General features: G+C 44.8%; 2 protein-coding genes across 7 annotated transcripts in view; both read left to right on the top strand.

Annotated features, from left to right (window-relative positions):
• Positions 1-22,227, top strand: part of cacnb1 (calcium channel, voltage-dependent, beta 1 subunit) — a 30,502-nt gene extending 8,275 nt beyond the window's left edge. Inside the window, exons 1-14 of one of the 6 annotated variants that reach the window (XM_046415512.1) lie at positions 2,029-2,316; positions 8,523-8,642; positions 8,829-8,951; positions 9,593-9,729; positions 10,349-10,416; positions 11,864-12,024; positions 14,745-14,825; positions 14,908-14,966; positions 15,053-15,162; positions 16,068-16,076; positions 17,488-17,639; positions 18,217-18,312; positions 18,439-18,624; positions 20,059-22,227. In XM_046415512.1, the coding sequence (XP_046271468.1) occupies positions 2,281-2,316; positions 8,523-8,642; positions 8,829-8,951; positions 9,593-9,729; positions 10,349-10,416; positions 11,864-12,024; positions 14,745-14,825; positions 14,908-14,966; positions 15,053-15,162; positions 16,068-16,076; positions 17,488-17,639; positions 18,217-18,312; positions 18,439-18,624; positions 20,059-20,604 (1,884 nt within the window). In that variant the 5' untranslated portion in view covers positions 2,029-2,280 and the 3' untranslated portion in view covers positions 20,605-22,227. Of the gene's footprint in view, positions 1-2,028; positions 2,317-8,522; positions 8,643-8,828; positions 8,952-9,592; positions 9,730-10,348; positions 10,417-11,863; positions 12,025-12,528; positions 12,558-14,744; positions 14,826-14,907; positions 14,967-15,052; positions 15,163-16,067; positions 16,077-17,487; positions 17,640-18,216; positions 18,313-18,438; positions 18,726-20,058 lie in introns of those variants that run through there. The other 5 variants (XM_046415508.1, XM_046415510.1, XM_046415509.1 and 2 more) reach the window with 5 other exon arrangements.
• A 2,046-nt stretch (positions 22,228-24,273) lies between these two features.
• Positions 24,274-27,274, top strand: arl5c (ADP-ribosylation factor-like 5C). Its single transcript, XM_046416566.1, has 6 exons — positions 24,274-24,431; positions 24,926-24,986; positions 25,075-25,222; positions 25,497-25,580; positions 25,981-26,132; positions 26,261-27,274. The coding sequence occupies exons 1-6, from the start codon at positions 24,386-24,388 to the stop codon at positions 26,307-26,309; spliced, it is 540 nt and encodes a 179-aa protein (XP_046272522.1). The 5' UTR covers positions 24,274-24,385; the 3' UTR covers positions 26,310-27,274.
• Positions 27,275-27,344: the final 70 nt, after the last annotated feature.

The following is a 27,344-nucleotide window of genomic DNA, read 5'->3' on the forward strand; positions in this document are numbered from 1 at the left end:
GGTCTGCCGCAGCCGTGAGAAACTGGGTAACATGTCTGCTGTTGTGTCCAGCATGTGGCACACGCACGCATACTCCTGCTCAGCACTGTAGTGTTATGACGTAGAGTCAAATCAGAGGGGCTGTCATGATGGACCACTGACTGCATAACAAACGGACAGGAAGTTCTCTTTTGAGAAGTGAAGCCAATCCTGCATTCTTTCTGATGTCTAGCAGGGTGTGGATCCACTGGTTTCCAGAGGGAGGTTGATTGTATGGAAGCTTATGAAAAGGCTTATGTTCATTTTGTAAATTCTGGTCCTGTTTAGGAAAAAAATAAGCCATAAAGCAGAGGACACTTTAGGGCATGGCTACCTTGTGACTGAAGAGCTGAAGGGTCTTCTGGTTCTCAGTTAGAGATGATGAAGCTCACATCCTCCAAATGTGGTCACTTCTCACTTCACGTCAGGTTGATGTAAAATGTGGAGAGTTGAGTCTCTACATTAGGAAACAGTTTTAAGCTGTTAATATAAAAACTTTTTTTAGCTGTTATTTTTTTAAGGTGCCAACCATCAACAACATCCCTGGTGCAAGCTGCAATTTTCAAAAAGTGATCAAAACGCCCATTCATGAGTATTGCGAAAGTTGTGCGATCATTTGTGAATCAGGATGCTGCCGCCGTTTGCCATCTGCGTGCAAGCAGTACTTGCAAATTGCACTTGGAAATGAGCTGAAGACCTTTGCCAGACCTTCTCTCTGCTATTATCTCTCTGTTAAAGGCTTAAAACACCATCGACAAATTAAATAGATATAGAATAGCTATTAAGAGGTGTAATTTAAAAGGTGTGAGAAGTTTCAGGATTATGTAAAACCTAAGCAATTTTAAAGTTTAACACCCTGTGGGGAAAGAAGCTTCTTGCAAAGTGGATAGGTTAAACGCTTCCTTTAAGAATACAAACTGTCGTGCTCTGTTGCAGTGACAAGAGGTATTACCCATCAAATGCTGACATTTTTTTCCTTCCATTGCTCCATAGACAAGGTATGTGAAAGGTTTCGAGGGATTAGATGCTGCGGAGAGACAAGCAGTCCTTCCTGTCACTCCTGACATATGAATCCCAGCAGAGCCCCAGTTGCTGCTGTGTCTGGCACTACGAGCAGCCAACTGGTTGCTCTGCTCTCCAGTTTTTTTCACCTTCCCCAGCTGACTGTGTTGTCATCAGCTGATAAAACAAGAGCAGAAGGAGGCGGTCAGGATTGTAGCCATGGAGAAGCCCTATTCATTGTGTCACAGGTCGCCCTCTAGTGGAGTGACTGGATCGCCACCACCCCCATCCCCACCCCTCCAGCCACACCTATTTGCCTCCTTTAGCCTTTTTAAACTGTGTCCCTATTCCATACTATTTGTTATTTTCTTTGTGCCGTTACCATAGAACAAAACAATGTATTTCCAATGAAATATTAGTAGCTGACCTTTTTGGACCATATGTAACACTTAGCTGGTAGATGGTAACTATTCAGCAGATACTGTGGGGCCTTAAATAGTCAGCTCTGATCATTGTGCTTCATGTCCTCGATTCATGTATTAATCTGTCGTCTGGCGCTCTTTTTTCGGGAGACGGACAAAGAGACAATGAGAAGGGTTGGGAAGAATGATATCAGGACAGAGGCCGAGAAGAACGAAGCAAAGAGAGAGAGAGAGAGAGAGAGAGGCGGGGGGGTTTCCCTGGGCACTGCCCCAGCCCTCTCACACGTCAGCCGGGGCATTGAATGGCTGACGGCTGCATACCAAGCCTCCTTCTGGGTCTTACTGCGTTCATGTCCCTGTTTCTGCCCGGCTAGGGCTAAATATATTTCCCCAGTTTGCAAATGTAGCACAAGTCCTGCAACCCGACCCCCAGCAAGCTCCAGCTCCCTTCCTCTACACAAGGTTCACGTTCCTCTGGGTTGTGGAGGTTGAGGGGGGGGTGTAGGAGGGTGGGCGTGTGTGTGTGTGTGTGTGTGTGTGTGTGTGTGTGTGTGTGTGTGAAGGGGTTGGAGGTTAAGAGAGCCGCTCTTCTGGTTTCACACTCACGGCACTCTTTTCCGACTTTTCTCTCCTATCACACACACATGCACTCGCTACCACACACATGTACACTTGTGCACTTGTCAAACTAGCAGGCAGACACGCACACTAGTTAGCCCTATCTGTCTCTCTCTCTCTCTCTCACACACACACACACACACACACACGTAACTCTGCCTGTGGACTTCAGCGTTGCCTCCTTGGTTTGCCGTGGTGTGGCGAGCGTGGCAAACGAGGTATGGAGAGGACTGAGAGGATCCAAAGGCCCGTCATGGTAAGAAGGATCTGGATAAATCTACAAGCTTTGCTGCTGCATCTGCCTGATCTGGAAGCACTTTATGTGTGAGTTTCTCTGTGAGCGCGTGGATCTGGATCGAGCTTTGAAAGTTCAGCGGGCACTTTGGCTCCGAGACGTGACAGGGTTAACCTGTCGCCTGTGTCCCGATAGCGCTTTACCTTCTGGTCTGCGCCTTTCTTCTGTCCCCCTCTTGTGAGTGTGATTCCATTTTGGGCCGAGCCGCAGCTGCTGGAAAGGCGCTGTGTTTTTAATTAGACTTCCAGCCCCTACTATGTGCACTGCCTGCCCAGCACTGTGGCCATTTCAGGGAGCTTCATTTACTGCCGTCCGCCTGTCTCAATCAGGCCCGGGCTGGATCTTAATTTTGCTTGTTATTGCATGTGGCTGTGCTGTTGTTGATATTATTTTTGCAGTTAGTGCATCCAAGCCTGAGGGTTAATTCAGTGTATTTATTTTACTTTGTACTTTTGTTTTTTTTGACTAATCTGTCATCTATGAAGAATTGAAAATATTCATCCAGAGAGACTTTTTTTGTATCTGATCAAACAGTTGACAATCCAAACACGTAACATAAAACATGACATAAAACAGAGAAAAAACATATTTGAAAAGCTGGAATGAGTGAATCTTCTGCATATTTGTTTACATTTTCTTGAGTGATCAATCGGTTAAACGTGTTGATTGAAAGACTGTTGTTGTTAATTGATTAATCAGTTCTAACAGTATTGACAACGAGACTGCATAAGTGATGAGTAACTTCGCTGAATTAGAATCAGTTTTACTGCAACTAACAAATATTTCTGTTACTCATTAAAGGTTCATTCAGTAGAATAGCACCAAAAGTGTCCATTACAGTTTCCCACAGTGACATCTTAAAGTCGCTTGTGTTGTTGGAAAAACAGTCCAAAAAAGCTGTGGTTTACTATCACAGAGGACCAAGAAAGTCAGGGACCACAAAAAACAATTTAAATTTTAGGTGATCAAAGTTTTGCTTTTTCATTTCATCATCATCATCATTTCATCATCTTAGCTGCATCATGACTAAGCCTGGGAATTGAGTCTTACTTTATGAGTTTTGACCCCAAACAAATCCACAGAAACAAGTCTTCAGATATTTCAAAAGGGTCGCAAATTGGCATCAGATTTTACTTAAATTGTAACTTTTTTTATTTGGTTTTCATTTCAGCAATGCTCTTGCACAGCTGCTTGTTATAACGCAACATTAAACTACTGATGAATTTAGAAGGTTGATATTTTTTAATTTAAAAAAGAGGGTTGTAGGAAGGTTAAGTTTATATACCTCAAATAACATATTTAGACATGAATATCTGCCTCTGTTATGTTGGATGTTCAATGAGAAAATCTGCAGCTCTCAGCTCTCTCAGCTCTCAGATAAAATATTGTGATCTGATGTTTGTAATTGGAGATTCCTCTTTAGCTTGTCTGTGAAAATGGGGATTTCTGATGAGTTCAGCCCATGACTCATCTTTGTACTCGCAGCCACACTGGCCAGCTGGTTGCCATGACGCTTCTGTGACAGAGGAAGAGGAATTTGGCCATTTACAGCCACCAGCCATGAGCTTCAGACAGTAAATCTGTCTGAGTTGGTAGATCTGCCTGTTCTGCGTGTTCCCCTTTTTCTTCGTCCTTTCTTCTAGTTGTCCTGCACTTTTCTTCACTGGGCTAATCTCACCCTGGATGTGATGTGAATGCACAGAGTAGCTGAGGCTCGACTGCTAATGCGTTCTGGTTTCCTCCCAACTGTCTGAGATGAGAGGCCGCGTCCTTCTGCTCTGATTTGTCGACTGGGGTGACAAACAGATAAAGCAAATAGGAAAGGGATGCTTGTCATTCTCGCTTTCCTTTCATTTTTTTCTTAATTTTCTAATTTTCACATCTTGTCTGAGCTGATAAGAATGAAGATATTTTAGTGTGTTTAATTATCAGCGCAGGGGTTCGCAGCATGTGCTCGCTCTCACATATAATCACTTCTTTGTCATGCGTTGTGAAGTCTGGCAACACCTGCTGCGATGTTCCTGTTGTTTGCAGAGGAACATCTTTGACCTCTTCCCTGTTAGAGCAGGACGACACAGTGGTGATCCATTCCTGTGCTTTATAAAGGTGTTAAAAAAAAGAAGAAAAAGCACGAAAACAGTTAACTTTTAATGCCAGTTCAGTATGCTCCTGATCACTTTATGTAGATTTATGTACATCCCAAAAGCAAACAGTCCTTCTTTTCCAATTTCCTCTTTTTTCTTGGAACCGTTTGCAAAGGTGCCGTTGCATCAGAAGAAACAATGTTAACTCATTTCCCTGCTGCAGGGTGACTCTTCTCAACCCTCATTATTCAAAGCACTTGTCTTGCCCGCCTGCGCTCCTTATTCCATTACCACCGCCCCCCCCCCTCCCTCCGCTCTGTTGCATTCTCTTTTCCCCCCTCCATTTATTCAATATCAATGCTAAGGAGGGGTAAATTCATCATGGTGGCAGCCACTGTGCAGAGAATGGAGGAGAAACACTCGGTTCATTTTAGTGATAATTACTGACCCTCTCCCCCCGTGCGTCTTGTTTGCTTTTCAGATTCTGTGGTTGGTGACGATGCAGTTTGGAGAACAAGTTTCAGTGCGGTGGTCTTGTTAGTAAGAACAGGAATATTTCCCCCGAAGGCTATGATGTTTTGTTCGATGTAGTTATTACCATCCTGCAGCCTATTGAACAAACTCTGGCCTCACAACATGAGAAAATTCTTCATTGATCACCTGTTGAAAAGCTTTTAAGCAATTTCCCCGTTGCTGATTTCCCTTCAGGGTGTTTTATTCACTATTGATTCCTGTATCTTCTTTCTATCTCCTTCCTCATGCAGCTCTCACTGGCTGACTGTAACAAGCTGCAGAGATGGTTACTATGACACTGCTGGGGTCTGTAGTCTGACGCTGCCAATAGGAAAGCAGCTCCGCCATCAGGTGGCCTGTAGCTATTTTGAACAGGAGCTGTATGTGAAGTGAAGCAAGCAGCTAAATTAGAGACACGACCCGGTGACATGAGAGGAGAAGGCGAAGAAGAGGAAGAAATGTGTTCATTTGCTCACTCAACACCTTCTGAAAGGGCTTCAGGGGGGGAAAGAGCGCGGAGAGGTTTTGTCTAACCACTCGACCAAATGTGTATTGACTCGTGAATCCGTCAGTCCCTCTCTTCTTTCCTACTCTTTTTTTCCCCCCCTTATGGTTGTGTGTGACGTGAATCAACTGGATGAGTGACTCAGAGACACAAGCATTTGCGCGTTCACACACACACACACACACACACACACACAATTGCCTATCCCTCCCACTCTTTCTCATTCTACATTTTGCTGCATCACCGACCTGTTGTAGCGAACCGGTTGGTGCCAGGCTGTTTGAGACGTCATTTTAGCTTTTTTTTTAACTCTTAAAGCGTTCCCGTGGGTTTCCCACCAAGGTTTGTTAACCTTCACTTAGTCGGTGCTCCTTGTTGGGATGCACCTCTATGGTTTGGAGGATGACTCAGAGCCGGTAAGTGGAGGCGGCTGTTATTGTCCTCATTAGATGCTGCATGACACTCACAGGATCATTCCTCCTACTTGAGTGGGAAGCGGGCGCACCGCTAAGAGTGTTTGCGTTTGAGTAAATGAAACAGGAAGTGAGGATGGTTTGTAGACGTGAGGAGTAGCTAGCCGTCGCCTTGGCAACAGGGAGTGTCTCAATTTGGTGGTCTGTTGCCAAGTCACAAAGCACCTCGATACGACAGGTGGCTGAGCTAGAATCAACATTTGTGTTTGTCCTTTCATTTCAAATCATGAAGAGACGCATGGATGGTAATCAAAGGCATAGAGGAGCATTAATCACACATAAATGCACGTGCAAACACGCTAACACCCCACACAGATGCTTCACTTGTCCACATATGAGCAGTTTTTCCTCTTTGGATATATTTAGACCTTCAGGTCCACTGGGTGTTTGTTTTCTTTGAAATCTTCCTCCTGACAAATTTGTGATGAAGGTTTGTGTTTGAGGAATGCCACCAAGCATTTCTTTTCATCTTTTGTTTTTCAAAAATTTTGGCATTTTACTTTTTTCGTTAGTGCCAGTTGAAAATAGTGGCAGGAAAGAAGAGCAGAGAGGGGAGGGTATTACTTACAACAAAGTTTCCACGTCGATAGTGGTCTACGGAGGTCTGGTAATGGCTCCTCTATTAGATTTGTTGGACTCAAGTGACATTACTTGAAAGCGTTGCATATGCAGCAGTACTCCCTAAGAACGGACCGATGTGTAAAACTGTAGGCATAGATGGAAATCTCAGCCCCCCCCTCCCAGAGTACACTGTATATCACTGTAAGCTGTAAACACAACTATGTAGATTGCAACCCCCATCCCTCAGCAGTGGCTCCTGTTGCAGGTACTCTGTGTGTGTGTGTGTGTGTGTGTGTGTGTGTTTGTGGGAACCTGACAGACTGTTGTTGGCTGACCTCTATTAAGTGGTTCGAACAAAGGATATGTTTGACACTTCTTTACCTCCGCCACTTGAAACCATAAAGCACATTTCTAATCATTTTAGCCGTACTGAATTACAGTTCACTTTTTTATGTTCGCTAGCAGCTAATTTATGTTTGCTAACTAACCACAGCAACATCAGCTGGTGTTTGCAACCGGTTGAAATCAAGTCGACGAGAGAAGCTGGCAGTGCAGCGTTGTGCTCCTGACCTGGCAGGGCCAACCGTCTTCATTAGATGAGTTGCAACAGGTTTTGCTTTTGAGAAAATTATTTCAAGAAGTTCCCAAATCGATCAGCTCTGGTTTTCACTCCTGGTTGTAGTTGAGATTCTTACTTAGCAAGTTCACTTTCATCATGTACTCCTGCATCTAAATCAGGAAGTTTGTCTGAATTGTGTTTCTCTTCGGTAAAATTTTAAATCGATACACTGAGGAGTTTGTGGAATTGTTTTTTAAAAAAATTGCTAAAACCTGAATATATTCCCCAAACCAACATATCAAAAATTGTACTGTTTTGGTATGAGTGCGGCTGGGATAGGCTCCGGCTCCCCCGCGACCCTGACGGATAAGCGGTATAGAAAATGGATGGATGGATGGTATGAGTGCCAAAACTCATCACTGGTCCGGAGATACTCATTGTACACACTGAGTGCACTCATTGTGTTGTCTGACTACACGTGTGCAGGGAATTTTTCATCATCACTGCATATGGCGTATGTCATCTTTGCGCATTCTCACCTCTATTTTAAAAGCCCACACCTAGTGACTCACTTCTTCTGCCTGGCACACTCAGCTGTCCGCATTCTTGTCAGCACCTCCTACAAAGCACCAGGCAGCCTGTCAGCTTCAAAAAAAATAAAAAAGCAAAAAGCAAAAAAAAAAAAGCAAGCAAGCAAGAAGAGAACAAGTGGGATTGTTATGTAAGTTGAACACTTGAACATTTCAGAAGTTCAGCCACCTCCCTCACTGCGCCGCTCTGCTGAACAGTACAGTGGGCCGGCGCCGCAGGCTCACAGGAGGCTCGGGTTTTTATTGTGGTATGGGTGTCTGGATGAGGGTCAGCAGGAGAGAGTCAAGTTACGGTGCATGAGTGGTGAATGTGTTGGAAACTGGAGCCACTTCATGAGAAATTTATATCCTCTCTAATATTATAAACAGTCCCGAGGCCATTATTTTTCTCTCTACCTCTTTCTGTTCGTACTTGACATTCCCACACGCTGAATATGTTGTACCTGTGCTAAAAAGATTTAACACCTTGGCCTCCCTGCAGCTGCAGTGGAAATGTCGGCCTGTTGTTATGCATCCTCTACACCTCAGATTACACAGAGTCGGCTTTCATGCAGGCCCCTTTTGTGTCTGTGTAGGTTAACTTTCTTGACATTTTGACCACAAATGAATTGCAGAAGCAGAGCCACAGTCATTCTCTCTTCGTATTTAAGAGAAGTGAATTTGGGATGAGAAAAAGGAGAACATCGGGAATACGTACAGATGAACAAACAGGTTTCCACTTTAGACAGCAGACACTCAGACTTGACTGAGTTCCTCCTGAAAGTTTACTTGGTCTTTTCATGTTTCTTGCTCCCTTCAAGGGTTTATTCATCAGCATCTGGTGCACTTTTGTCTTTATATTCCCCCGTCTTCACCCAAACGTAAACCCTTGGTGCATTTCAGGGCTCTGCAGACTCCTACACCAGTCGGCCGTCGGACTCAGACGTGTCCCTGGAGGAGGACCCTGAGGCTCTGAGGAAGGAGGCTGACAGACAGGCGCTCGCCACGCTCGAAAAAGCAAAGGTCAGTGATCAGACGTCGTATCAGCATGCGTCGTACACAGTGTCACTTCAATAGACATCGGTGTCGCATCATTTTCACATTAGTAACCCTTTTATTGCTGTAAATGGGTCGATGAACTCGGCATTAGGTGTCTCTGGTGAGGCGCTGTGTGTATACTGACATCTGTCTATGTCATCACCGCTCCAGACCAAACCGGTGGCGTTTGCAGTGCGGACAAATGTCGGTTACAACCCCGGCCCCAGTGATGATGTTCCTGTGCAGGGCATGGCCATATCCTTTGAAGCCAAAGACTTCTTGCACATTAAAGAGGTACGAACATCGAGCTCTTGTCCATGAACTTTTAAAAACACAAGGACAATTTCGGCACACTTTGCCGTTGAAAAGTGTATTTTTGACGGAGTTACGTAGGATGGTTTCTGTGGTTTACAGGAACATTTGTACCGATTCAACTTTAGCTAAAGGTGAATCACTTTAGGTAGCAAACTGGCAGGGGCTCCTGGATGGTGTAGAGGAAAAACGGGGAGGTTGACCCCTTCAGACAATTGGCAGTGATGAGAGGGATCGTGTTTTACTGTCTAAAACATACTGAGGCAGTGAGTGGGAGTTCGCACTAACAAGAGCTGCACTGAGAGGAGATACGAATATGGAAGAACAAGTGGAAAAATAATAATAAATAATAAAAGTAGCTCTCCAACTTTCAGATTTTGATCACTTGGAGGACATAATTGTACTTTTTTCGCTCATCAGGCAAGAAAGTGCAGCTTATTGTACTTTGGCACACGATGGATTTTTGCACAATAAAAGATGCAGTTCAGTGCTACCTTTCTCTGAAAGCACAAAAATGATTTGTAGATAGCGAAACCTTAATGACATAAGATTTTCTGGAATCTAGACAGTAGAGGCAAAGTTTTAATTCAGCACATGGTGATAAACAGTTTTATCGACTGCAGAAATACAACAATGACTGGTGGATCGGACGTCTGGTGAAGGAGGGCTGTGAGGTGGGCTTCATCCCCAGCCCGGTCAAGCTGGAGAACACCCGTCTGCTGCAGGAGCAGAGGATGAGACAGAACCGGCTCAGCTCCAGGTAACCATGAAGATCTCACATTCACATCTCGCATTCACAGCGTCAGAATCAAAAATCAACCCCCAAAATAAACTAAAAAAATTAATAAAAGAACAGGTCAGACTTGAGTCACTCTTCACCCACCAGGCAACATAAAACTTCCTAAAATATACAACAGCACTGCAGTGAGTCATTGTGTTCCTCTGTGCTACTACAGTGGGTATATATATATATATATATACATCTGTAGTCCAGGTTTAGTTTTTTGGTTTTTTTTTAAATATGGAGATGCATGTGTTTATTTTGATTATTCGAAACTGGATTAGTAATCACTTCTACAATAATCAGGATCATTGGATTAACATACCATTTGGAGTGCACTTACTCTTAATATTGTTTGTTTTGTTTTGTTTTCACTTATTTTCTTACTTGAATTCTTACTTTAAAGAAATCTGGCACACAATCAACAGCTCATTTGCATTTTTCACATTTTTTTTCTTGGCTTTTTATAACTGGTGTTTTTGGGATCAAAATGGTTAAAGAGAAAAGATTATGAGCACTTTATCCTCAGTATCCTGACGCTACTTTGTCCTCTTTGCTTTAGTAAACAATGATTTATGCCTTTTTTATCCACTTGCAGTAAATCTGGTGGAAGCTCCAGTCTGGACGTTGCCACGGGAACACGCAGGCCCACCCCACCTGGCACAGGTGAGGTCATGGGGGCGGTCTCCCTATCAACTGGCAAAATAATGACTTTGTGCGTGTTTTGTGTGTGTGTGTGTGTGTGTGCGTGTGTGCAATCCTGATGGAGAGAGTGAGAGATCGAGATGAGACAGGCGCCTGATATTTAGATGAAGATTTTAATTGGCTGGTTAGTCAGGCATGATGATGAATCACGACGCGTCTCAGTGGGTTGCTGTGTGAAGTGAGAGAGGTCTTTGGAGGTCTGTCATTAGCACACTGGACGGAACTGAAATAGATCCGAGGATGGACCGCTCTCATTAAACTTGATGAGTATGTCTGGCTTTTGATGCGTGCTTCGCCAGGATGACACCGAACTGCTGCTCGATGTCCACGGGAGACAGCAGGAGGGAGGAAAGTGCAAACATGGGAAAAATAAACAGTTCTGACTGACTCTAAGGGTTTTCGATAACAAAATAAAGCTGCTGAACTGAATTCAATACCTGGATTGTAGAAACCACATCGGGCTGAAGGGCCAGTCTACCTTCAGGCAAAACTTGGACATTTTGGGAAATGTACTTTGTTTGCCTCCTGCATAGAAAGAGATGAGGAGATCGATACCCCTCTCATAGCCCCCAGGATCTTAGCACAAAGGCTTAAAACGGGGAAAGAGTTGGCTCCGTCAAAATCCACCTACCAGCACCTCTAGAACCAAAAATGCACCATTTCACAGGACATTATGTGCCAAACTACTACGGATTAATGATTAAATGAGATATAATGTTTTAATAAGTGAGCTTCAGAGATGCTGGATTTGGTTGCTGTTTGGCAGAGCCGGTTAGCCGGTTAGCTGTTGTCCACTCCAGCCTTTGTGCTAAGCTAAGCTAACGGGCTGCTGGCTGGAGGCTCATATTTAACTGAAAAAGCACATCTCCCCAAATCCCAAACAGTTCCTTACCAGGCCCACACCCCACCCAGAACCCGACCACACCTGGATCACAGTAATCCCCACACACACTTTGTTTCAACCCACAGTGTCCCTCTCAGCTTCAGCCTGTCTTTCCTTTCTGCTGCTGTCCTCCTCTGCAGCCTCTCGTTCATAAATCTAATTTTTGTTGCATTCTCGTCACACTGAATTCACTCTCTCCTTCATATTATTCCACCCCACATCTTCCTTCTGGATAATCTGATGGTGTTCTTTTTCAAACTCTTGTCAGTGTTGTTTCTAGTTTAAATCATACTGTGTCACCTTTTTTGATCTCTGTATATGCCATCTCTTGCAATTTCCTCCATGCCTCTTCTTGGATGCGTCTCACATTCTTTCTTCTATTTACTCCTCCCCTTTTGCTTTTCCTCTTCTGTTATTTTCTCTGCTTTCGTCCTCTTTTTTTCCTCGCTCTCTCCTCTTCTTCCTTTTCTGTTCTCCTCTCGCCCCTCTCTCTCTCTGCACCACGCACCCTCCCCGTCTCATCAGCTCATGTGGACATGTCCACTGTGGCCTTTGAAGTTGACCCCCTCGACCTGGACGCTGAGGAGCCCCCTGAGTTCCAGGGTGACCCTCGCTCCTCCAAGACCATGTCAGGCAGCGTAACATCCCCTCAGGCCAACACCCACCGACTGCCCTTCTTTAAGAAGGTAACATTAGGGGCCCAGGACACCTCGCCCACCTCGCCAGCCTCCCTCCCTCCCTCCCGCATTTGTCCCCTAGTCCTCTGAGATGTGGACAGGTCTAATCTGTCCCTCCCCTCTCGCAGCTCTCACTAACTGCTCACAACTGAACCGTCCCCGCTGCTGCTGTAGATCCTGAATCTAACCCTGTCTGGCCCCTCAGGCTCCGGCCATGACGGTTACGCTGAGATATGTTTGGATGTTTGTTTCTGTGCTTGTCGGCTGGGAGAGGTGTTGAACTAACTGATACACTCTGAAATGGCTGCTGCTGCTATTTTATTTAATCCGTTCTGTGCTTCGTGTGAAGGCACAGTGGACCCAGTCAGTGTAAACTCTGTTTTAATCAATAAACTGTTCCTCTCCCACCCCCCACCCCCCACCCCCCAACCTAACCTGTCAATAACTAAATGTGCTCTTGTGTTTTGTGCTTTTTTTGGTCTCTTCTGGCTTTTGTGTGGAATGAAACTGTAGGTGGCCCAGCTAAACAGAAACAGAAGTCGGTGAGTGTGGTTTGTTTTCAAGACTAACCTCTAACAACTTTTCACTCCTCATCCTGTGTGCTGTGTTGTCTTACGTTTTCCTTCATGTGGTATCAGCATATTTTCATGCACCTTTTCATGCTTGAAAAGACACATTAAAAGCAAACAGGATCCTTTGTAAAATCACGGTGACGCCTCTTGTCGTTTCCCCAGAGCTTGTATCATGGCTGTCAGCGTGCAGAAGCAGGTGCAGATTCATCCCAGACCCTGTTAGTCGGAGTTTATTTCATGATTCGAGTGACGGTAGACCCACAATCAGCTGTGTTTTTATGCTTTTCAGCCCGATTTGAATCACACGCCAAGGCTGCAGAACAAAGACATGTTGTGTTAGCAGTGAGAGATATGGACAATAGTTATCAAAGTGACAAAAGTATTCAGAACACACACTTGTGTCCATTCCATTTGAGACAGCTGCTTTTGATCTGGAACAAAGTCTTCAATTTTTTAAATATTTTAAATCTAATTCAGGAAATTTTGCTCATATTTCAACATCTCAGCATCGTCGTTTGCAACAACATGAGTGTACAGAGGGACAGTAGATTGTAATCCTGGATGTGGAGAAATTGCTCGCAGTATTATTTAGATACTGATATGTCAGCAGTATTCAGAAAGGAACACCTGTTAAACAGTAAAAAACATGTTCATCCCACTGAGTCAAATGTTTCTTAGTGTTTACCTGAAAGAAAGTCCTGTAATGTCTTCAGTATCTGAGCTCTTCTTTTAGGAACTGAAAGATCGACCATATGCTGTAAACAACTGTGAGCCACAGTATGAAAACATTAGTATTTTAGAATAGAATTTGATTGCATAGAAGGACAATAAACCATAATATTGAACTAGCGTCCATATCTGTATGTACACAGTCCTCCCCTGTTACTCACCACACTAAATTGTACACTGCGCTGATGTTATTCAAAACCAACGAGCACTGTTGTTATGCTCGGTGCTCCAGCTCTGCCCCTTTAGAGACGAGAGCCATTTGGAAACTTTTAAAATATGTATTTTTAGCTTCTCTGAATACAAATGAGGTGAAATGAGCTTCCGTTGCTCCGCTTTATGTAATGTAATGTAGTGGAGCGGGGCACTCCACGCTATCTCCTGCCTGAAGAGCTGCAGCAGCACACACAGGAGGAGGGGGTGTGCTTGGAATACAGATCTAAAAAGGGGAAGAAAAATTATCTAATTTCACTATTGTTAGGGTACATAGGAGGTGTGACTGTTTTCACCCCATTCTCACTGTAAAATAGGCTGTTTCTAAAGAGGACAAATGCTTGTGGCGTCCTCGTGGATGAGTCATTCATGATTCATAATGTACAAATAAGCCTAAAGTTCACGCGCTGCAGTATGGATCGTGTTTGTGTGTGGGTGTTCCATGCAAGTCTTTGAGCCAGTTTCAGTTATAGATTTTCAGTGTAAACGGCTCAAGGAAAGCCACAGTCTGCTGCATCTATGGATCTGCTCACATTCAGCTCCAGAAATGTGTCAGAGTTTATTTTGATTATTAAAAAAATGTATGAAAATAGGATAAAGAAAGTAGGTAATGAGGCAAAAATCAGATTTTAAACATTAAACACAAACGCTCGCAATTGTTTTTCCATCTTAAGTCTTAAACAAAGGTGTGAATTTTTTTGCAAACTTTCTAAGTTTTGATTTGTTTTAGATCTCCAGCATAGGCAGACACATTCAAGATTTAAGGAATTTGTTAGAATAAAATTTTAACTTTCACTGCAGCAATTGTTGGCAGTAATAACTTGGTAATAATTCACACCAAGTGCTGATGCATAACAAGAAGAGAAAAAGTGTGAAGTATGGCGCCTGTGTTAGAGCCGCAGCACAGTCACGAGAGCTCTCCTCACACTCTGGCGTCTGGTTTAATTATGGACACTTTAATTATGTGAGACAGCAGACTAAGAAATAGAGGCGAGTGCTTTCAGTGAGAAATTGATCCCTGCCTCAGAAACATTCATAGGCAGTCAATAAAACGAATGGAGTCCGGCGTCTGAAACTCGCCATCCATCAATCTGACCGCTCGATGAGGGGATTGAGGGCAGGGGAGAGAGGGCATCTGTGTTGGGTTAATGTTGATTTGTGCGTGGCTGTACGTTTGTGTGAGCTTTGCAGTACTGACTGGAACTTCTCCCGTCTTAGATGGAGCACGTCCCTCCCTATGACGTGGTCCCCTCCATGAGACCCATCATCCTCGTCGGGCCGTCACTCAAAGGATATGAGGCAAGGAGAAAAAAAACGGCAACATGCGCTTGCGAATTTAGCTTCCGTGGCGGTTGTCTTACGTCTGATGTTTGGTCTTTAGGTGACAGACATGATGCAGAAAGCGCTCTTTGACTTCCTGAAACACAAGTTTGAGGGCAGGTAAGAACGGTAGCCATCCAACGCCACGCACGCACTCTGCTTTCTGAGGTTTCTGTGTACTGACCCGCTAACGACTGGTGTCTCAGGATATCCATCACACGGGTGACGGCGGACATCTCCCTGGCCAAACGTTCGGTCCTCAACAACCCCAGCAAACACACCATCATCGAGCGCTCCAGCACCCGCTCCAGCCTGGGTAAGACGGCGCAGAGCCGCTCCACAAGACAGATGACAACAAGTGGAATCTTATTATAACAGTTTTAACAGTGCAGTGTAAAGGCAGTGTATTACAGTGCTAATGGAACATTTCTGTTCATCACGTCACGTTGCTAAACATCCATTTAAATACCTTTCACTGTCTGTGTTTCATATATTTGAATGTGTTTCTTTCTTTTGCAGATAGATTGAAGTATAGATAGAGAGCGAGAGAGGTTTTAGCGAATACAATTCAAAATACTGCATTTCACAGGGACTATTTTCAACTGCAGATTAATACACAGTTGTTGAGTATTCACAGCAGCAGGATGGTGTATGTAGGAGTGACTGAAAATAAACTCCACTCAAAAGAACATGTCACTCAGCGCCGCAGTGAGGCTCTCTGGTGTGTTTGTCGTAGTTTTGAACGACAGCGGAACTCAATTGTGCTGAGGAAGAAGACGAGATCAGGCCTTGGCTTGTTGTAGGTTATCACCACGTCGGTTCTGTTACGTCCCTTTGGACGCAGCTTCGTTTGCAGTTTAAAATTAAACACATTTCACAGACACACAAAAACAAACATAGACAAATAATATCCGATTGCAGGAAGGCAATAAAAAGAGTGAGGACTTTGAAAAAAATATAGAAAAGCACATGAGTGTCTCAGCCAAAACAAATGAGACCATAAAGGTGGGCAGGTCGTGTAGGTACTGTTGTACATCATCCAAAAACCTGAAAGTGTCAAGTTTCTTTCCCTTATATACCTGCTCTGACTGCCTAAGTCTGATCTGCCCTCCTTTCTCTTTTCTCATCCTGTGTTTTCTGCCCTTCGCCCACCCATCCTCCCCCTCGCCCCACTTTCTCTCCCACCTCCCCATCTTTTTCCACCACTCTCTTTTGATTCAGACGTACTGGGTACGTATGCTCTCCTTGCGACAACAAAAATAAAGCCTCTGTCCTTCCTCCCTCCCCTTTCCTTCTCTCTATATTCATCAACTGCTCACACATCATTTGTCTGCCTGTCTGCTTGCCTGTCAGTTTCTCTGTTCCTCATACTTCTGTGTGACAGCCTGTAGTCTCTAACAAAAAGAGAAGAATTACTAAACCAAAGCGGGAAGAGATCCGTGGGAGGGCAGCAGGGCGGCTGGTACCTGCTCCAGACTTTGAGCGGAAATCAGCAGAGATGGAAGCCAATACTTTCCATGCCGCTCACACCCCTTTTGTGACCATATTCTGTATATGTGTACCGCTAAACCCACAAAACAGCCTCTGTAGAAGCTGGACCTCGTCTCATTAACTCATTGACTTGTCATGGCAGAGGAGCAAGTTTGTCACTGAGGGCAAATCCAAATTTCCAAAAGTCTTTGTTGAGGTTAATGGGAACGTTATTTCTTTATGTGAGTTAAAGCTCACGTTTCTTATCACTCTACGGAGGCCCTGTGTTTTTGCCTCCAGCTTTAATTCCCTATCCCTCGGCCCTCTGGAGGCTGCTAAATTGTGTGCATGCTCTGTCTCTCTGCAGATTGCCTTTGCTCCCCCCCCGTTATCTCTCTCTGCCTCTGGGCTGGCAGCACACATGCCTCCGAGGCGCTGAAGTTTGACCAGACAGGCGAGCGAGGAACACCGTGCTCCTGGTTTTAATCTCTCTCCTTACACGTCAACAGGCTGATTAAAAAAAAAATGGGTGGGTGGGCGGGTGGGGGGTGGAGAGAGACTGTGCTTAAAATGGTAAATAAAAAGATTTTTAGGCTGTTGTTGAGGAACAATGAAAACGAAACACCCAAGCAGTCCACAGAGTTGAGTGGTTCACCTGATAGATTAATTACTGCTGTGCCCATTAGCGCTAACAGGAACTAGTGTTTTACTCAATTTGTTTTAAGAAGGTGTTTTCATTCATTTATGTATTTGGTTTCTGTTTTAATTACATGGTGAGAACTTGTGCCCTTATTATTACGAGTGGCTCTTGCATCTCATTCTTAAGTGCCTCCTTCCTTTGCAACTCTGAAATATAAAGAAAAGATCAGAAGGACACGAGGAAATTCCAGATGCTGGGAGGTTGCAACAGAATGAGGATGCCGCACTGCTCCATTTAGCTGTGCATAAATGGAACTTTAACTGTGATCCAGTCTAATTCACACGCTTGGAACTGTTTTCTCTAAAACTTCGACATGCATGAACAAGAACTAACATGCCGGTTATGTACATGTGCACAAAGTAAAGGAAATGTGGCTCGTAAATGTCTCCTCCTCGAAGAGAGAAGTAGTTCATGTAATCGTTTTGCTGTCTCTCTGTATTTACACATTTCATCTGTGTCCTGGGCCTTCAGCGGAGGTGCAGAGTGAGATTGAACGCATCTTTGAGTTGGCCCGCACCCTCCAGCTGGTGGCTCTGGATGCGGACACCATCAACCACCCCTCTCAGCTGGCAAAGACCTCCCTGGCTCCCATCATTGTCTACATAAAAATAGCCTCACCTAAGGTATGACCTCACATGACCTGAAAGTTAGAATCCTAAAGATAATCAAAACCTGCGTTTGGTGCTATTTGTGGTTGGTGTTTTTTAGCAGTAGCCTTTAAATGTACTTACATTATTGTAACGTGAGTACATTTAAAGCCTATGTCTTGTAATGTCTTTTTAGATAGTAGCTTTCATTGGAGTCTGAACTTATCAACACTTACCAACAACTTGAGTTTGTTTGGCTGCACTGTAAACAGATATTTCTCAAAAAAACAGCTGCTCAAGGACTTTAAAGATGTTTTCTTGTAAACAAAAGAAGCAAGTCTTGTAAGCAAATGCTAAATCAAAACCACTGCTCTTTGTTTACATCCATGTTTGCAAGTGCTGAGCTGACCAGCTGTTGAGGAATTAAACGGCGCGTTACCAACAACAGCATGTGAATCCCATCTTTGTGTATGAAGGTTCCACTTGTAAGAGCGTTGCTCCAACTAGTGGTCAAAAACCTCCGCTGGGTGCCTTTAAATTTGTACTCCTAAGTGCACAAGCACATTCACATGAATTATTGATGTTTCAGCAAAGTGCTGTTGTCTCCCTGCAGGTCCTCCAGAGGCTCATCAAATCTAGGGGAAAATCCCAGGCCAAGCATCTAAATGTGCAGATGGTGGCAGCGGACAAGTTGGCCCAGTGCCCACCTGTGAGTTTTGCTTTGTGGCTGGAGGAATGAAAGAACAAACAGTTCCTAGAAGTTCAGCTCAGACGAGACAAAAAACAAGCCATTCATGTTGGTTCTGTGAATACCAACAATTTTATTTTCTTGCAGGAATTGTTTGACATCATCCTGGACGAGAACCAGCTGGAGGACGCCTGCGAGCACCTGGCTGACTATCTGGAGGCGTACTGGAAGGCGACACACCCCCCGAGCAGCAACCCTCCCAACCCCCTGCTCAACCGCACCATGGCCACAGCAGCCCTGGCCGCCTCCCCTGAGCCCGTCTCCAACCTGCAGGTACAGGTGCTTACCTCCCTGCGCAGAAACATGGATCTGTGGCCTGACATGGACGGTGCTGTAGCAGATGAGGGGAAAGAGGAAGAACACGCTCTCTGAAGTCCAGCGTGGTGGGGTGGGTGGGCGAGAGGGGGCGAGGGTGGGGGGGGGGACGCCAGCAACTCGACCTCAATCCAGCAGCGCTCTCTTTACCCTGAAGGAAAAGTGCATCCAAACCCTGTTTATGCTGTAAATAGAAACCTATCACAGATCGCACATTGACACAAACACACGAATCCACAGATAAATCAGCTGATTTCCCCACACATGAACAGCTATTTTGAAAAAAAAAACGCCCACAACATTACGTAGTCTACATCTGAGCAGGTCGGCGTTCACTTCCCGGCGCTGTTTGACCTGTGAGAAGAGCTCAACTCAAACCACAGTGGACTTGCGGAATAACCCATGAGGCAACCCTGCCCTCTTGGCTCCCTTCATTTCGCTGTAATCAAGAGTAAAATGATATCTGCTGCCCTCACCCTTCCCTCTTTAGCTCTGTGGCCTCCTTTCTCCAGCACTTTTTCTTCTCTGGGAGGCCGAATCCAGTCTGCTGTCCTCCTCGGTGTTGCCATGGTACCGCCCCTGAAAACAGCAAGTCATGTCCGCCCCTTCAGACAGAAATGTTTAGTTTGCTGTTGCTGTTGCTAACACTCTGTCCAGTTTGATATTTTTGTAATCATTTTAACAGCAAAGGACTAATCAGCTGTGTCTCCATTGCTGAGATACCACTGGCTGCACTTCAGTTGTGATAAGTTGCGTGCTGTCAAAGAGATTTATGTCTTGGACAGTGTGGCACCCAAGCGACTGCTTTGCACCTAATGGCTTGAAACACGTTTTCTATCTCCTTGTACGATTTTTATTGAGGTTGTCATTAGAGAGGCAAAAAAAAAAAATAATCCAAGAAAATCATAACAGCCAGCTGCATTTCAAATCCGTGAGTTATACATTTATGGAAAACTGTGTCAGCGTGAGCATCATGTGGTGCACAGAGTTCAATTAATGTCGTGATCATGTGATAGTGAGTTCCCTGGTTTTCTTTTGCCATGAGGTCAGTCTGCCAGAAGGTGGCACTGTTGGTATGGCAGACATTCAGTCCGCTTGTTGAATAACTGCTTGGGTGTGTTTGCAGGTGGGTATGGTGACTTTTAACATAATCAACTAATAGAACGACGTTGTTTGTCTAACTGAGTATTTACGGTGTCTGACTTTGAGAAGCTTACTGTGTGCGCACGTCAGTCACGACTAAAGCCTTTTTTCAGCTGCATCACCTCAGTCTGTGATTGTTGTGGTGCTGCCTCGAGCTAACCCTGCTGACTAAACACTGACCGCCTGGTTTTGCTCTGCTGTTTGTTTCTCTGCATGGCTGCTGTGTGGCACGTCTGTGGCTGGATGCAGGGGCCGTACCTGGTGCACGGTGAGCAGAAGCGAGAGGGGCCTCTGACAGAGTGTGGTGGGAGCGGCACCCTGCATGACTATCAGACAGACCTGGGAGGAAAAGCTCAGCAGCAGCAGCAGCAGCAGCAGCAAGCGTACATGCGCTCTTCTCGCGGTCAGCTACGAGGAGGGAGCGGGCGAGGTTTGTCGCGGCAAGACACCTTCGACTCCGAGACCCAGGGCAGCCGGGACTCTGCCTACACCGAGGCCGGCGACTCCTGCATGGACATTGAGACTGATCCCTATGAAGAGCCCGAGCCCTACCGAGGGGGCGGGGGCAGCCGCCTCCACCTGGCGCAGCATCACGGCAGACAGGCCTCCTGGGAAGACGAGGGCGCCGAGCCGGACCAAGAGAACCTGAACCACCCCCCGATGCCGAGCCAGACGCAGCCGCATGGACGTGCCAAGCTGAGGGAGCGGTACTGCCAGGACCCCGTGGACACGGGGGCCAACATGAGTCGCAACAAGAACCAAGACGACTGGGGGAGGGACGTCTACATCCGCTGAACGCACTTCATACCACAGAGGCAAGGAAGCGACTGGACAGACTGAGGACGGAGGGAGACTGTGGGGGAGGAGGGTTGGATGTTTGGGTTCTGGGTTCAGAAGGAACTGAAGTGTGTGTCAGGATCCACGCCAGTCAGGCTAACAAATTAATCTGTTTACATCCCAGTACAATGTAAAGAAATACATCAACTGCCAGATGCCATTCTCATCAACTTCTTCTTGCAATTCAATTTATTTATGTTTAGAAAAAAAAATGATATTGGTCTGTTTTTTTGTTTCCTATGTTAATACTGCATGAATATCATGGATTTCTAAACTTGGCAGCACGAGGACAGTAGTTGTTCAGATTGTGAATATGATTGTGATCTGTTTGACTCAACCTCTCCTTCAGTTGTAGAGTGTGAAGGCTGGTGGAGCTGTAGTCTGTCATGTCTGTCCTCTGCAGTCTTAAACAGGGTCTGATGTCGCCGCCCACGTGTACAGCGTCAGGGTTTCTCTTTACCTTAATCTCACTCAGTGCTTTTGGGTTTCGGGATTTCTCCCATGCTGAGATCCAGAAGTTCCAGAGTCTCTCACCTCCACTTTCTTATCACCCAGACCTTAAAAAGCTGGTGGTGACGTTGCCATGTTTTAACACGACAATTTATCAGTGTTGCTACACTCATGTCAGCTTGACAACGACAAAAAGTACACTCCAAAGACGTTTACTTCTTCCCTTGAGCTGGTTCAGCCACCGTACCCGACTGTGCACGTCTGACCCAGTCCTCCCGTTTCTGTTTCCCTTTTCCCGGTGGGTGCTGAGGGCGCCTGCGCTATTCATCCGTTCTGCAGATTCAGAACAGCACTGCAGTTGTAGTTTCGTGAACCAAGTGTCCTGCCTTAGTCACCCCCGCGTCCTTCTTTCAAGAAAACTTCAATCACAAGTGCCGGAACGTCTCGCCAAGCCATGTCCACCACTGCCGCGGTGGGATGTCTTAAGTCTCGTTTTCATACCGCGTCTGTGCGTCTCCTGTCACTGCAGCACATCGCCGATCTCGTTTTCTTTGCACCAGCTTCGTCGTCTGTCGTTCAGGGCTAACGTTCACTTAGAGAAAGACTACTTGTGTGTGCGTGCGTGTGCGTGCATGTGCGTGTGTGTGCGTGAGTGCGGTCAATCACTCCCAACTTCCACCCAAACAGCTAGCTCGTCCGATATTAAGTACCACTCTCTTCTTACTCCTGATTTCCGACTGAATTAGTGTTGCTTTTTCCTGTGGACATTTGCAATTTTTTTTATTTTAACTCTTCGGTTCTTTGTGAGGTAGTGAGGGGAGTCTGGAGTTGGGGTGGGGGTCAGGAGGGTGGGTGGGGGTAGGATCAGCTCTGCTCTTTGCTCGGTTGTCTGTGATGGAGAATCCATGAATGTCTTTAGTGGGCTTGCTTTGGCCCACACGTCTTCAGTTGAATAAATAAATATTAAATAATGATCAGTAAATAATGTTATTGTTGCGTTATCGCAATTGTTAAAAATATGAAATAAAATGTATCATTGGTGCCTGATTGTAGCTACATTTTTGCTTTTCCTGCCTTTCATTTTTAATCTGTGGATAAATTCGTATTTTAATTAAAAATTTAATCAGAAAATGCCGCCGTGTCACTTAATTGAAGCGATGAGATGTGTGTGTGTGTGTACACACCGATTTTGTCGGCTCTCAGGATGGAAATAAGCTTTTCGAGTGCACTTTTGTTATTTCACTGACTTGATTATTGTGAGCAGGCTGCAACAGAAGATGGTCGTGAAATCAGGTCATATCTAATGTAACACCTGAATGCACCAGAGTCTGGCTATTCTGATGGGTGTAAAACCTGCAAAACCTGTCTGTCATCAACATACTAATGCATTACAAATGCACTACGACCTCCGTTGCTTAATTGTTTCCTGGAACTAAACACTCCTTTCACATTACAGCACGCGCGATCAGACCTGCCAGGTCTTTCAGTAAAGTGCAGTAAAACCCAGGAAGTGTTTTTTTTGTTTGTTTTTCTTCTTTTTTTGCATTCGGACTTGTTTTGATCACCTCTGCAGCTGGCAGATGCGCTGCAGTGGAGCAAATGTCACAACGGAAGATGCGGTTTCCGTCTGGAACACAAACGTGATGCTTGCCTCAGTGTGTTACTTAACAAGACGTGAGGTGGAGCAGCCCGTCATATCAAGAGTGTTTATTGGAACATCTAACAGTTCAGTGACGGAAGTATTATCGTTAAAATTAGGCCATCAAAGAGAGTATTTGACAGGGAGAGAGAGAGATACTGAATTATTGGGCCATATTGTATTGCTGTTACATCTGCTCGTGGTCTTTATCTACTTCATATGCTGTTGGGTACTTGATTAGAATTTAGAGGATGATTATGAATAAAGTTCTCAATGTGAGTGTAGCCCTACCAAGTAGCATAAAGCAGAATTACTCAAGTGAAGTACCGTACAAGTACCTCAACACAAAAACATCTCACATTAACATCAGAATATGTCAGTGGACTGAATTGTAAGGATCCCATTCAGACATGTTTTTAAGACGTGTACAAAAGACTTCAGGAGTCTTCATCACGTCTGTGTGCTGAATGTTTGACCAAACAGGCTTCCAAACTGCTTGTGATGTACGAATGAACATGAAATCAGCCCTGTTGTGTCAAACTCTGCACATCCATCATCCTTTTTCAGGGGAATACAATACAAGTAGGCCTAATGAAGTAACAAAACACAGTCCTCTGGTCCTCGTGACTGAAGGTTTGAGGTAAATTCGACTAAAAGGAGACACGTGTTGTGTATTCTTGTATATTGAGTACAGTACAGTAAATGAAACGATAATAACATAACACACACAAAAGCATTTTATTTAGGGTGTGAAGCTTTAACAACAACAACAATAATATTCATGATAATAATGTATTTCTCGGAATTATGGGAGAGTACTTGACTCTCAGAATGGAAAAGTACCTCAAAAGTACCTGCACCTGGATTATTACTTGGAAACTTCTGGGGATTCCTTACTTGTTCACTTTTCCTTTCTGTTGGTTCATATTAACGTTCTTGTCGCACAAAGAGAGGAAGGAACGCAGTTTTACTTCCCTTTCCATATTTGGACTGGACGCATGTGTCACTTGTGACGTCACCGTTTCGATAACTTGCCGTTTGTTGTCGTCGTCGCTGTGACAAAAGCGATCGCTGCCTTCAAGTGCCTCTGACTAAGCTCCGACTTCTGAGTTGCGAGGGCACTGACGGGTGGTTTTCATGTGTTGTGCTTCGTTTGTTTTTGTTTTTCTGTACTTGATCTATCCGCCAACGATAATCATCTGGAATAATGTGGAAAAAATGCTTAAAACAAACTTTTAAAGAGAAATAACAAATGGTATGAGTGTAACAGGTATTATCGAAGGGCGTCAAAAAGCATTTTTTGTACTCTCATGTGTTTATAATAACACTACACTCACCTACTCATTTACTGATTTAAATAAACCTTTAGCAGAATAAAAATATCCTTAACTTGTTTGAGCACCCAAACGTTGCCGTGTTTAGTACCCCGATGCGTCGCTCGGATGTGTTATTTCCCATAACACTGAACGAACCCGACGGTGAAATTCGAAAGATTTTCTTTCTGAGAAGCGCCGCCCACAAAGGCAGCGCCGTGGGTGAAACTGATATCAGGTGGAGGACCGGAGTCTGCATGACAGATACTGAAGTTTACCCCCAGCGAGAGCGCTGACTGGACTTCTGTTGTGTTCATCACTCACACACTTGTTGGATATGGGATTTCTTCTGAGCAAGATGATGGCTGTGTTCGGTGACAAAGGTAAGGGTCACTCGATTTTACACAATGTTAGTGTCAGTTTCGTGGTTTGTGGTGTTTATCAGCCGCTTTCCAAGTTTTGTTTCTTCTTTAAAATCCAGTTAAATTACAAGTTGTAGAAGTATAACACACGAAATGAAACGGAAATCACTGACATGTAGCCTATAACAAACAGTCACAATAAAGGCTGCAGTCTCTCTCACCAACTCTAATATTCTCCTTTATCACGTTACATATGAATGTGTCTTTACACTAATTACACAGTATAACTGAGACAGTCAAATTCGCTGTGTACACACACACACACACACACACACACTCAGCAGTGTGTGTACAGTTTGGCAGAGCTGACATTTTATTGGACTGGTTTGTTGTCATGCTCAGGACATCGCTGTATGTCTACCTGTTTATCTTATCTGTAAGATGTTATGCAACTCTGCAGTTACCTTGGAATCCAGGTTTGACCATTTTTGATAATTTTTTTCACTTTCCTACAGAGCACAAAGTCATCATTGTGGGCTTGGACAATGCTGGAAAGACAACCATCCTCTATCAGTTGTAAGTGTCTTCCTGAAGCTCCTTGTTGAACCGAAAAACCAGCTCTGCGTCATATTTTAAATGTTTGTTTTCTTCCCTCTCAAACAAGTGTGACGAAGGAAGCCGTCCTAACGTCTCCAACCATCGGCAGCAACGTCGAGGAGATCACTGTGCACAAAACTCGCTTCTTGGTTTGGGACATCGGGGGACAGGAGAGCCTTCGAGCCAGCTGGTTCTCATACTACTGCAACACAGAGGTACTGATCACAGCCTGGCTTCAGCGGCTTGGTCTAGTGCTCCCCAAACAAACAAGCAAACAAAAACGCCAGAAAATCCCTTGTAGGAAGAGGAAGCTTTTTAAAAGCTGCCCTGCTCCGACTATTGATAGCATAACTGATGCATAATCATTTTTACTGTATTACATAACCCTGTGTGTCCCCTCCTGTCTTGATGATCTGGGTTCTGATAATGTCAGATAAGTGTTGATCGTGTGCTATTAACTGATTTAGTTACACGCTGTGCCTCTTTCAGATCGTCATTGTGGTCGTGGACAGTACCGACCGCGAACGCCTCACTCTGACCAAAGAAGAACTGCACCGGATGCTCTCACACGAGGTACAAATCCACTTGTCACAAATCACTCTCCACCTTAGATCAGATTACGGTCTGCCTGGGTTAGTCTGAAGGCGGCCTTGATGTAAACCCTCTCTGTTGTTCAGTGAAACTGCACAAGTCTGCTATTCACGTTTAGCAGTCTGAGACACACTTCTGTTATTAGAGTGACTAATTGCATCACAGCTTAAAAACCCATGACACAACGTGATGAGGAAGTTTCAGCTTAGACTGCGTGAGTCAGCGTGTCGACATGTCGCCCAAAATATTCCGATGAGGCTGCTGTTCGCTGTCCTCCATGATGACATGAGGACATCCCTGGGACTTCCAGTGGAAATGTCCCAGCTCTGAAATGATAACCGTGAGCAGCACCGCTAAGCCGTCTTCTCTTGTTTGAACGCAGGACCTGCAGAACGCATCCATTCTGATTATGGCCAACAAGCAAGACGTGAAGGGCTCGATGACGGCGGCAGAGATCTCCCAGTGCCTCACGCTCGATTCCATCACAACGCACTCGTGGCATGTTCAAGCCTGCTGCGCCCTGACAGGGGAAGGGTGAGTCTTAACACACCCCACACTTTCCCTTTCTGAGCCAAACTTTAACGCGACTGAACGACGCCTTTGCAGACGTCAGCCTCTGCCGGAATAACCGCCTCTCTCATTCCTTTCCCCCTCTCTCCCAGCCTGCCTGCCAGTCTGGACTGGATGAAGTCACAGGTTGTTGCAAACTAGAACACAACCCCCTTTGGATCAGACTCCCTCAAACTGAGCCAACCTCGAGCCAACCTGCAAAGGCGACAGTGTCTGGATAATCTACAGTGTTTTGGGCTTGTGCTAGAGCCTGTCTCGCCACACCTGACAGTGTGTCAGAGTCTGCCCGCCCCCCACTGCGGTGGAGCCTCAGGGTGGATGAGTGTCAGAGAAACCTAGATGATCTTAGATTTGGCTAACTCACACATTAAGTATTAGTAAATGTCAGAGTCCAGGTACTGATGTCCGTAGAGCACAGTTTATGAGGCGCACCTTGCACTTGAGCCGGCGTTCATTCGTGTCCCTCCAGGTTAATCATCGGACTTTATTGCACTGTAAACTGGTAACTGAAGTAACATCCATTCATCGGTGAGTAGAACTGAATGAGTTGATGCTACAAGCTACACTTGAATGAGAAGGCATCTGGAGAACATGATCGCAAATGATAACGCTAAAGCATAGATTTTACATTTCATTTGTCTTTGAGTGTGACCGATATGATCTTGTTTTGACCTTTGATTGGTGATCCTTGTCACAGATTACTGAACTACTGAACTGCTTCTGCTGAAATCAAACTTTCATACCTCATTAGTCACAAAACAGCTTTCCAGCCGCCTGATGAATTTATTAGCTGCCTAGTATTAAGCCTCTATCATGGATGACTTTTACACGTACCGTAGCTCTTGTGGCCTCTCTCAGAAATGCTGTAATGATTCAAATCTGCACCAGATGTTAAAAAGTATGTTTTATGCCAATGAAGAACAGGACACTTTTGTAAGACTTAAAGATGTTTAGTAATTTATTGAGAAAAAAAAGCTCTTGAACTGTGCACTGTTTGTTACAGCAATAGGAAAAGGAGCTAGCTGCTAAGGGCTATGAGTCCTATTTAAAAAGTAAATATTTTGATGTGTACATTTTTTTTTAAATAAATGTTATTATTACAAATATGCACTGTCTGTTGTCTGTACTGCAGGCCTAATACTCTTTGGTCTAACAAGCCATACAAAGCATATTATT

The sequence above is a fragment of the Scatophagus argus genome, chromosome 16, assembly GCF_020382885.2.
Source record: "Scatophagus argus isolate fScaArg1 chromosome 16, fScaArg1.pri, whole genome shotgun sequence".
Lineage (NCBI taxonomy): Eukaryota > Metazoa > Chordata > Actinopteri > Scatophagidae > Scatophagus > Scatophagus argus.

What these genes read in the sequence shown, in the direction of transcription:
- arl5c (XM_046416566.1), top strand. Translation starts at nt 24,386, where the DNA reads ATGGGATTTCTTCTGAGCAAGATGATGGCTGTGTTCGGTGACAAAG. An exon ending in ACAACCATCCTCTATCAGTT is followed by an intron (nt 24,987 to 25,074) that starts GTAAGTGTCTTC and finishes CTCTCAAACAAG; the next exon opens with TGTGACGAAGGAAGCCGTCC. An exon ending in TGCGCCCTGACAGGGGAAGG is followed by an intron (nt 26,133 to 26,260) that starts GTGAGTCTTAAC and finishes CCTCTCTCCCAG; the next exon opens with CCTGCCTGCCAGTCTGGACT.